This window comes from Pocillopora damicornis, chromosome 2 (genome assembly GCF_964200805.1).
Source record: "Pocillopora damicornis chromosome 2, jaPocDami1.2, whole genome shotgun sequence".
NCBI classification, from domain to species: domain Eukaryota; kingdom Metazoa; phylum Cnidaria; class Anthozoa; order Scleractinia; family Pocilloporidae; genus Pocillopora; species Pocillopora damicornis.
Window position 1 is genome coordinate 30,169,997 of NC_142671.1, and position 11,781 is coordinate 30,181,777.

The window sequence follows — 11,781 nt, forward strand, 5'->3', positions numbered from 1 at the left end:
GAGTAAAGAACAACTCGGAGAGCCTTGACATCAGTCAAACTAGGAGCAAAATAACCAGCTGAGACAAACAATTCCCTCTAAAGTTTCTCATTTACTTCCTTGCGTTCAGCTGAACACAGAGATACGCGCATGCGTACACTTAAATAAATTTTATTTAATTTTCAACAACTTAAAATTGTCAACAAGCCTGATTTCTATATGAAATGTCCTATTAAGCTAATCAAAATTGAGAAAGTTGGGCATAACTGAATTCTGCGTCAAGTTCTTCGGTAGGAGAGGAAGTGCAACAAAATATGTGAATATTTCAGTGGCATCTTCCACGGCCTCCCAAAGTCTTCATGCAAATAAAAAAGGGAAATTGACGATTCTCAATCGGCTTTTTCTTAATTTATTTCTCGGGTACTTTTAACTTAATTTAAAACTTAACTTAAATGGTGCTCGGGTGCTTATTTTCTTCAGTATAGATTTAGATAATGTAGCCTAATAACAAGTTTCAGCAAATTTACTGGGACAACAGGACTAATAAACAGGCGGTTAAAATACAGACGAGCGCGTGAATACACAGAGGCACAAAAGAATTATACATAACATTGTTAACATGCTTTTTGATTGTGTTATCTTTGAATTCGCTCTGGTTAAGGTTAAAACGTTTTTGTCGTCATTAGGATCATTTGGTTCGTTCCTTTTTTTTCTCGTCAACTTTATTTATTTATTTATTCATTTAATCTTTATTTAGACACGGTAAAAAAAATTCAGCAGGTACAAAAAAATTCCATTACAATGACTAATGTCCTAAGCACCTAAAAATCCTTATCCCAAAATTATATTAAATTACAACAATGTGCCACTTAAAAACCTGATTTCCGTGGATGCCGTGTTTAAAAATTATGATAAAGAAGGCGTTTAAATTGGTTTAATGAACCAGACTCTTTAATGTTACAGGGAAAGCTATTCCAAAGGGTTGCGCCGCTATAACTAAAACTGTTTTTCACGTTGTTAGTTCTTGGAAAGAGGACAACAAGTTTGTTTACCAAGCCTATTTTTAATATAATATTACTGTTTCTTTCATATAATTTACAATAATATTAAAGGTTAGTCTTGCATGTTAACAGTGCTTAACTTTAGACATCGAGTCTTGCAATCGATTTTCGGTTTCAAAGTTAAAAGTATAAATGTTTTTATTTACAAAGTACGACGAAGGATTGGCGGGTTTTAAAACTTCCTTTCCAAAATAAGAATGAGACATTTGAAATGTTAACTATTAAACAAAGAGGAAATGACCAGAGGTATTAGAGGCTGACTTCATTTTGTGAAAGATTTTCTCCTCTGAAAAAATGAGTTACGTTATTATTTTGCCATAACTAGTGCGAACACTATTTTTTTATCTTTTTCTTTTCCTCAGTTCAGCTTTGTTAAACACATTGAAAAATTCTTCTTCAGAGGCTACCTGAGATAAAAATATGTCGAGCCTCCACTTGGGCAACTTACGTATAACCACACCAGCTTGAAACATCTGTTAGGGTTTTATTGATGTATACGTGAATAAAATATTTGTTGTGTTGGTAAATGCGACTGCAGCATAAAAACACTTTAGCGGAGAAAGGAAAGAAACACTATTCAGGTAATCTTGTAGCTTTTTTGTGTTATAACTGTTGATGAAATTAATTTAAGTAGGGCCTTATGCTACACTGCCGGAGAATAATGAAAGGGAAAAAAAAAACGAAGATAAGAGAACATAACGCTTTGTGTCGTTATGTGAGCAACTGACTTCTTAATAAAATTGTGACGACGATGAATTTTCATTTCATTTGCCGACACAACTTTTCACAAAGAACACTGTATGGAATACTACTAGAATTGGGGTAGGTGTGACACAATGATAAAAGAGCAGTCAATGGAAATATGCCGGATGTTGCTATAAGGTCGAAGCCGATGATGATACTGGATCGCAACGTTTACAACGTATAGATATGCTGAGGTGCTGAGTAGAGGCTCACAGATAAGATAGATTTGAATTTATTTTTATTCTCATTTGCTTTTCTTTCTAGGAAAGATGTTTAACATTTGGACTTTCACTTTTGTTTTGGGTAAGTCGGTTGCGCCTGTTTAAGACGTGTGGTTTTCACGAGCGAGCGTGAGACACCCTTGAGTAGTTTTGGTTGTGAGAAAATTTGTAAGAAAATTTTAACGCAAAGATTATTCTCATCTGCCGAGGGTAAGCTTGGATCAATTCTATCTGTAGAATGGTTAAAAATAAGCAGTATTCGAGGCAAGTATTCTGTCAGCAAGTTCACGTAAAAATATGGGCAAAACCAAGGGAAATCAGTAACATTATTTATACGCAGAACAGTTTTAGGAAAGTTCAGTGAAATTCATTGGCTCTAAATACAAATATTTTGTTGTTATACCTTGATAATTTCTCGTTTTGTTTTACAGTGTTAATACCTTTTAGCAGCTCTTCCATTTTGATTATTACGACTCAGCAAAGAAATGTTATTGTGCTAAGTTTGAGGAATCTGTATACTCCATAAATTAGCTATAATTAGCGCTACATGTTGGGCCTAGGTTATCATCCACATTTGTGAAAATATGTTCTAACTGAAGGAACGATCTTTTTAGGCCACCGAGGGTAATTAAAAGCGTAATTTAAGAGTCTTGGTAAAAATTTTAATCAAACTATGCAATTTTATCGATGAGCATTGCAGTCTGGCAGTTTTTAGACTATCATGCGAACGGAAGCTATCCAAGCCTAACCAAGGGCTATTCATAACAGTTCTTGACAAGAACATCGTTATTTACGTAAAGTTTATGTGTGAAATCCATGCTTACCACGTAGATGACTGACGGAACATTTGACTCTTGTGGCACAGCATGAATCAGTTGTTTATTATTGACGTAGGAGTTTTGAGTTTACATTATCGTTTACGCACACGATAACGGAGGCTTAGAAAAACGAGATAGACAGTCATTAATTAACTAACTGTGCAAATTGCGTATACTTATTCCTCTGTGAAATTATGATCTTTGTTACAGTTGCAATAATCGCGGAAGTATACTCCCGATACATCCCAGACTTTAATACAACCTACCGTCCTCAAGTAGAAAAAGGGCAATATGTGGAAATAGAATTGGGGCTATGGATGGACCCTGACTCACCTAGAGCACCTTGTGCTGATGAGGAATATCTTGAGATCCGTGATGGGTATAATCAGTCTGGAAATCTTTTGGGTGTATTTTGTGGAAGATACGTTCCTCGCATTAAACTACGTTCCAGTGGAAAGAACATGTGGTTGAGATTTTCATCTCACCATGGATACGTGCTAACGTACAATACCTATAAGGGAAAAGAACTAAATGTAACAGGTAAATATTTGTTAGGTTTAGATGTTATTATTTTCTCATTGGTTCAGTTTATTCATGTCTTATTGTGTTTTTGCTTAGTTCCTACTCACCTAGAAAAGGTCGCAAAAACTCAGTTTGTCCTGCTCAATGATTCATCATCTCTGTGGTGCCCGGCGGAAGGTGGACCAGCTCCTCGCATTGTTTGGAGAAAGAATGGCGCTGTTGTGCAAAACAGCACTAGCGTGCGACTTCAAATCAACGTCACTGAAGAAGAAAGAAATACAAATTACAGCTGCGAAGTGGACGACCATGGCCTGTTGAAGAGGAAAAACATCAGTCTTGTTGTTGAGAGTAAGTCTCAAGTTACATCTTTACTTCAAGGGGATCTCAGTTGATGAGTATGCTTTTGGTAAACCTTTCTCTTTGTCTTGTGTCGATTTTAGGAATTTTTGGTTTTAGAATAATTTTAGAAAATTGCGTCTGTTTAGTAGCCACTGTTTTGTCTTTCAACAAACAACGTTGATTTTCTTGTCTAAGGTACCAGTCTGTCTCAAATAGATTACGCTCACCTTGCTCTAAGCAGATTATTTATTGAGTACATTCTGGAGCAGTGTTTTTCTTATAAACATTGTGAAAGAAGTCTTGAGAAAACGAAGTTGTAGCAGCCGTTGTATCTAACTTAGCAGCCATAGAAGGAATAGAAGGGGACTCGCGTTTGAAATTGTACTGGAAGTCAGATATGCAATCTGTTACCATTATGAAGGGGGGTAAACCAATTAGGAGAAACTCCATAGTGCGGCTTTGTCCAAGAAATTTATCATGTCTTGATCTTTCTCCTCGTTAGAGAGAGAATCAAACCAGGTCTCAAATAATATATTCCTCATAATTTTTTTACTGTTTGGTTTTCATCGATTTCTGACCATTATTAATTGATTTATATAAATTAGAAAAAGGAAAAAAATTGAATTGTTGTATAAATTTTTTTTCATCCGTTGATCCCACTGAGAAACTAATCCAAATAACATTGAAAATGGGGAACTGATTTTCCCTTTCTCACATGACGAAGCGTTTTGAAAATAATACTGTCTGCAATCGATCTGTATTTGACGATTTTCGCTGTGATACCATTAAAAACTGTACTGTTCAAACTATTGAATACTCGCAAAATCGTTCAGAATGGATAAAGACACAACTAGCAAAAGTGGCAAGGCGGCGTCAGTGCGGGTTTTCCCGTGAGCTCAAATGTAGCTACCAGAAAGTGATGCAAACACCTGTTGTCAGTTTTCATTTCAAGAGTGATTAGTAGACGATACCTATAGTTAGCCTGAAGGTATTTTACATTATTTCGACCACGCAAGAGGCAATGCACGCTAGAAAATTTGTGCATAGAAAAGTGAGAGCCGTTTTTCGGTCAGCATAGCCAGGAAATAGAGGATTAGTAGGTCAATCTATTTGGATCTCTTTAAAAGTGAGAATTAAAAGTAGGTTCGGTTTGTTTGAATCTATGTAGCAAACATCAACGGCAAAATGTACAACAGATCAAAAGCAAAATACCAAAGAACAACAGATCCCAATAATTAAGTATTAGATCATTTTCATACCTGGCGAATAAAATCCTGCATTAACGGCTGAATATTAATTACAAATGAGATCTGAAATATGTCATCTATTTTGATAAGAGAGCATATTAATTTTGGATGATTTTGAACAATTCTTAGCCAAACAGATGTTACACTTTGTAACATGCCATCATCGATTTGATTCAATAGCTTTCAGCTGATAATATCTTTGAATAGAAGGGAGCAATTGAAAACAGATATGATTCAATCAAATTTTAATGGAAGTCTGTTTTTGTTTGTCAGAGTGCCCTCAACAGTGCCAATGCAAAGTCCTTAAAGGTATCATGAGGAGCTTAGTATCGGCCGATTGTGGAACAAAACAGCTAAAGTCAATTCCACAGAAAATTCCCCGAGCAACAGGAAAACTGTAAGTACCTAATGCACCATATAAGTTTAGGTAACGACATGATTTCGAGTGCAATTTGGTGTTAATAAGCACCAATAAATTTTCAAAGACAACAAAATTGCACGAGTCCGTAGGGCTAGTACAATGTGTAGTCTTTGACAGATTTATATGTGTGCTTAGTTACACCAAATTGCACTCGAAATCATGTCGTTACCCGTTAGTCCTGTTTATGATTTCCATATGAAAAACTGACCACAGAAAGTCAAGAAGGACGAAATTTTGGCAGCGCACGCGCTATTTAGAATTTACATGAAAAATGCAATCGTTTTCAGCCAATCAGACGCGCGTAATTTTTTCATGAATACAATTAAGCCTCAAATTTGGCTTTGGAAGTAGCAGAATGATTCCCTAAAGTACGAGAGGTTATGCTAAAGAAAAAATCATTGTAAGGTCGTTTGTAGTTTTATAAGAAATTTCATATGAAATAAGAAGAATTACATTCCATAACTGTTGAACCAGATACGTCGGGCGATTCCCTTTCTATCTTCAGTCAGATTGTCGAAAAGAAAGAAGAGCCAACTGATTTACTTAGCATATCTAAAAATTGTTAGATTTTTATACTTCTGTCACTAATTAGAATGTAAAAAAACCAATGATTGCATATTCAATGCATTTGAAAATTTTACATAGGTTGATTTTCAGTCAGATTTATACAGGAGTTTGAGATATTGACTTTGTTTTACTTTTGATCAAGAGTTTCTTTGCCGGTTTTTTTTTGTTTTTTTGGACACTCATTCGGTAAAGACTGATGATGGTTTTACTCGGCTAGCTGCTGATTATCCTTTTATAATTTGAGTTGAAACTGACTTTCTTTTTGGCTTTAGCACGCTCTCAAACAACAAACTGAAGTACTTGCCGAAGGAAGTTTTCAGCAGAAATTCTGATTTGCTAAAATTGTAAGTCATGTTGACTTTGTCAACTTCATTTGTATTTTGATGTATTGAAGATTAACGGATAGAAAATAATGTTTCATTCAGTGACGTTTTTTGGGTGCGTTTCGCAAATCAAAATGCATAAATTAAATTCAGCTAATTTGCGAAATTCATGCACTTTGATTTGCAAAATTCACTTTAAAAAGTACTATATCCGCTATTCTATACTAAGATCCACGCATTGAGCTTGATCATGGCAATAGTAAGTTAGACCATCCAGCCCACATGCAGCTGTTTAGTAGGTGAAAAGAGAACAAAAACAACAACAGCAGCAACTACAACCTGACAAAGAAAACCCGTTGAATCTAGTAACGAAATTGGTATTCCACGAGCGCCAAGGGTATGATTTTGTTAGGAGCTGTGAAAAAAAACTAATACTTAGACATTTTAAGGGCATCGTCGTCCAAAAACTAGGTGGCCAAATGTGAACATTTCTCCTGGATATAAACGAAGTATTTCCAGAGATAACCTTTAAAAGATATGTAATTTCTGAGTGATGAATAAACTTCGATAAGATATTTATATTGGAACATCAATATCAGAGTAGTTATTCTTTTGCTCCCAATAGATTGAGCGTAGAACATAAACACTGATGGGCGAAATGACCCTCACATGGAAAATATATCATCCACGACAAATTTGGAAAAATCTCGTCCATCATGACTATGTCTTTTAGGCTCTCTTCCGGCTCTGTAAGACTTTTAGGTAGAAAAAACTGAATGACTTAGGTAAAGCAGCTTGGAAAGTTACACGGCGAGATAAGTAAAAGAAAACGATATTGAGATCAGCTGAAAATTTAGGCCAATAAATTTCTTAAAACTCATTATCTAATATTGTAATCAAAGAACATTTACCCTTGTCGGATCACTGCAGTGTAAAAATACTCGAATTGTCGATCTTAGATCAGCTTAATACAAAGTGCTCTGCATGAGGAGCATATCAGCTTATTGCTAAGAACCAGGTAGTAAATCTCAGAATGAAGGCCATCGCTGTGCCATGAAAAACGGAGTGAAAGATTATCAGAGCTTTAACAGCTGCCTCATTTGCATGCAATGTGGATGCCTGAGGTTTTTATGGGCTTCCATTGTGGTCAACCGGCCCTGGTACATATACGTATATGTATTTCGGCCCATGTTTGGCAGATACCTACAACCCCGGCATATGTAACCATGAGACGTCATTCTACAATTCAATTGCTACCTTACTGCTGGTGAACCCTTAAACACAACCGTTACAACACCACTGATGAAAACATGAAAGCATTTCGTTACCAAACCGCTGATGAACGCTTCAACACAGTCGCTACAGTAACCCTACCAACGCTTGAGGATATTCGTTACAACACCTCTGATAATCGCTTGAGGACATCTGCATGCCACTACTGATGAAATCTTGAAGACAGCTGTCACAAGAGCAACTCCACTTAACTCCCCTTGAAGACATCTGCTGCTAAACTGTTAATGACTGGTCGAATACAGCTCATACAAAACCACTGATTCGACACTGATGAGGAGCGTTGAATTGTTATCACCCAACAACGCCTGGAAATGCATGAAGATAAACTGCCCGAAACCACTCTTACGAATTCTTGAAGATAACAGCTGCAACACCGTTGATGAAAATTCCCTACAGAACTACATCCGCTGTAAGATTCCAAAGGCACTAGAAGGCAACAGTTAATAAACCACTTAGGAACGGTTGGATACAAGCTAAGCGCATTGACATTGTTGATTTGCTGTCAATGAACAGTCTGAGGCAACCGTTTGAAAACATTGCCCATGAACAGTTAAAGACCATCGCTGTTGTAGAACCCTAACGTGACACTTTTTAGTAGGTTGCAATACTTCCCGTGAGTCTGCACTTGCCGCCGACCAGAATCCTCTAAGGTCGTCATGATTATATTGGATTTTCACTAACTAGATTATGACGAAGAAAACGATTAAGCTTTGAGAAGAAGTAGAGTTTTTGAGAACAGAATCTTGTCAAAATAAATATCGATAAAGTTTGCAGATGGTATTAATGATTATATTATTGTTAAATGCTATAGAGATAGACCAATTGACTAAATTTGATTTAGAATTGGATATGAATTTTGTGCTTCAATTTTTCTGTTTGCTAGATTTTGTTTTCTTTAACCCTCTTTGTAACCGTCATTCAGTAACAAGTTAATCATCACGGTCCTCAGGGGAATGGGGAAAGGGCGTGGATGCCCTCATCGCACCCTCCCCCCCGGTTCTGTCCATACATGTCTACACTGACCCTGAAGATCAAATGAAACGCTCTTTATATTAGACCCAGTTTAAGCCTTCGGAGCTAACCTCTATATTCATAGGAAAGAAGTCACTTAAAGCTGATACACAAAGTAGAACAGAATTACTTCTGAGCGCAGCATTGGAATTACTATAAGAATATAAACACTTGCTTCTAATCCTTGTTGTGGAGGAAAACTTGATGTTACATGTATTTACTATCCTCTAAGAGATTCAAAAACATTGCGGGTGTTTCCGTGTGCATCATTATCATTGCATATTAATTATTCTTGCTGGTTCTGGTAAACAGCAAAAGCCTTGGTCAAATTAAGCTCTGGTATTTTCGGAAATTATCTTAAGTTATATATTATTAATTAATAATTTCAAGTGTGCTCACTCCCTTTAATCGAGGCCAAGTGAAAGAAAATCGTTTTTGGTCAGCTTAGTAGGAAAACCCTTTTAATGGCTCGCTGTACAAGAGCAAAAAAATCATGACCGTTACGGAGGCTTTTGAACAATTTTCCTAATTTTCATAAACCCAAGGTTTAATGAAGTCGAATAGTTTCTTTCCATGCCGCAGGAGTTCACCATTTAACTTTCCGGTATTTTAAAAATAGTCGTAACTTTAACTGTATGTGTTTCCTACTTGAAAGCGAGTTTGGTGATCATACCTTTTTTTCATGTTAAATTGCAATCAGCTTATAAAGAGATAGGTTTTGCTGAGAGTTTGAGAGCAAAAAAAGCCTGTGAGGTAGTCTCAGTGCCCCCTTAGCTTTTCGGTAATTTAAGGTGGGTCTAAATTTATTCCTCTAATATCTTTAACAGTTTGCGAGAGCTAAGTCATAATGTGCTGACCAGTACTGAATAATTAAATATTGGGTTCACCGCACTCGTTTTTGAGTGATAGACACGGAAAGCTAAAACTGGGTGACACTGTATTAGACTGTAGCGTTGCCATAGTAATTTTTTTAGCCAAAAAAACTGTTAAAAACCTGTTCAGCAATAATTTGCCACAGATACTCCTCACAGATGTGGAATTGGCCGAAAAGTTCAAACTAAATTGTTGGAGGAAGTGTACTGATCTATTAGTTGATAAAAGTTATCTTGATTAAATGATCGCTGCTCCATCGGAAAGGTAAATGGCATAAGGATAATCCTGATAAATCTACATTTCCGTAGATCAGCCATTTTGAAATCGGAAAATGTTTTAAAGTTAAAGGAAAAACTCATAGCAAGTTCATTTTTGCGTGAGGCTCAAATTAAAAAGCACCATACGGACAGTGCAAGTCCTTAATTTTTTTGTAATCTATTTAATTCTGGTTAACAGTGGAGTAAATAAAGTAATTAGGTAATTTGGTATTATTAACCGATTTGTTAACGTGAATTGGGCATCGTAATTAGTTTCAAAGCCGCGGTTTCAAGCGTTAGCCCTTCGTTAGAGCAAATCGCCAATTTACGTTATCAAATCAGTTGATAGTTCCAAATTATCCTATTATACTCTTCCACGACGTAGCACCAGAGTTTCTTTAGAAACTTACTCCCTTTATAAATAGATGATTGATTTGTTAATTTGTTCCTAGGGACCTGTCCAAGAACGAGTTGCAGAAGTTGCCAGCAGGGGCCTTTAGTAACAACACAAGGCTAAAATATCCGTAAGGAGGACTTTTCTTTAGCTTACGAACATTTATTAATGATTTTTTGACCATGCGCCGATGTATAGAGACATGATATGGGCTTTCGCATCAGACTGAGTTGGAATCGAAACATCCTGTCAAAAAATATAAAATAAAACAATATTTCTTAAATTGGTAACTTGTCTTTTGCAACTTAGTCCACTTACATTACATATTTATCTGGAGTCTCCGGTAAGAGACTTATCTTCATGCTTGAGGGACATAAGTGTACCATTGCAACTAGATAACAAAACGTCGTTTATCATGGTTAGATCTAGTTATGAAATTAATTCAAACAATACAATTCGATGATGCTCACTTTGAGTCGCCAATTCCTTCAACATAACGACATAACTGGTAAATAATCTTCCATGTTCAACCGCCTTTAACCTAGTGCGTCGATAATAATATTTCATATTCCTAGGGCGGTGTGATTTTACCAAGGAATGTTTTTGCTTTAAAACTTGCGTTATCCATTAGGATCATGGCGTGCCTGTGACATAACAGTTTGGATTCCGGTTACAAGCTTTTATTTTGGTTTTGGAAACTTTTTTAGTTCTATATTAGACAGCTTATTCATGCGTTGAGCACTGTCATAGAACTTTCCCCGCAAAAGCTGTCAACTTTACGAATATCCTTTAGTTTCAAAGCTTAAACTTAAACAGAGCTCTGGAGATGATCCAAGTGGTAGTCTCGGGGTGGGATTTATTTGAAACGTTAACGTCTCTAGGACAACCTCGGCCGAATTGAATTGAAGGAACATGGTTTATCTATACTCCTCCTTATAAAAAAACGTTACAAAGTCAAATTTCCGCTCTCTCAATTGCAAGCACGTCAGCGAAGCAATCATGTTTCCTGGGATTAGCTTGTAGAAGATTTTAGTCATTCGATTTTTTCTTGATTAAACTCTATTTTTCTTATCTTGATTTTGCTTTTCAAATGGGTGACGCATGGGGGAGAGTTAAAAAAGTTCATTCTTCGCACCGCCGTCCATTGGGCAAAATAAGTTTTTCGATCCACTGCGCTTGAAAACACACTCCTTCGCGCAGGTGACGCTCGAGCTTAGCTTCAAAATAACCTCCTAGTTCGGCTTCATCAACATTCAAAATTCAAACACTTTTTTCAATGAGCCAAATGTTATTCGACCCATTCCTCGCCTTTTTATAATCACGCTCTTTCAAACTGCATGCGCCAAGCGATAAACTCTTTCTGCGACTTTATCGACATTTTTGACCCGTTCAGCATCTTTACAATCACACCTTATTTGTGCAGTTTTCTCTCGAATTGCCCATGAAATTCTTTCTGTGATCTCTTTCAGCCCAAAACGGCTTAGTAAACAATCAAAATCACAAACATTCGCGCTCTGGTTGCGAGAACCAGACAGTTACCCTCTTTACAACTTCATAACCATTCCATATTCAAAAACTTCCGCGCCATTTTCGATTGACCCGAAGTAATGTTTCAATCCTTTTCGCGTCCTTTTGAAAATGACACTTAATGCACTGATGTTTCGCAAGCTATACAAGAAACCCTCTTTGACATTATCAACATTCAAAGTTA

The 11,781-nt window shown here is 36.5% G+C and overlaps 1 protein-coding gene across 1 annotated transcript; it reads left to right on the plus strand.

The window, feature by feature from the left end:
* The first annotated feature begins 1,442 nt into the window (after positions 1 to 1,442).
* On the plus strand, positions 1,443 to 10,262 carry LOC149050790 (uncharacterized). Its single transcript, XM_089198312.1, has 6 exons — positions 1,443 to 2,087; positions 3,034 to 3,363; positions 3,442 to 3,693; positions 5,205 to 5,328; positions 6,192 to 6,263; positions 10,129 to 10,262. Exons 1-6 carry the CDS (start codon positions 2,054 to 2,056, stop codon positions 10,202 to 10,204), a joined length of 888 nt encoding a protein of 295 aa, XP_089054438.1. The 5' UTR covers positions 1,443 to 2,053; the 3' UTR covers positions 10,205 to 10,262.
* Positions 10,263 to 11,781: the final 1,519 nt, after the last annotated feature.

Excerpts from the sequence above, each read along its gene's own strand:
- LOC149050790 (XM_089198312.1), top strand. The coding sequence starts at position 2,054 with ATGTTTAACATTTGGACTTTCACTTTTGTTTTGG. Across the intron at positions 3,694-5,204 it reads CATCAGTCTTGTTGTTGAGA|AGTGCCCTCAACAGTGCCAA; the intron begins GTAAGTCTCAAG and ends TTTGTTTGTCAG. Across the intron at positions 5,329-6,191 it reads CCCCGAGCAACAGGAAAACT|CACGCTCTCAAACAACAAAC; the intron begins GTAAGTACCTAA and ends TTTTGGCTTTAG.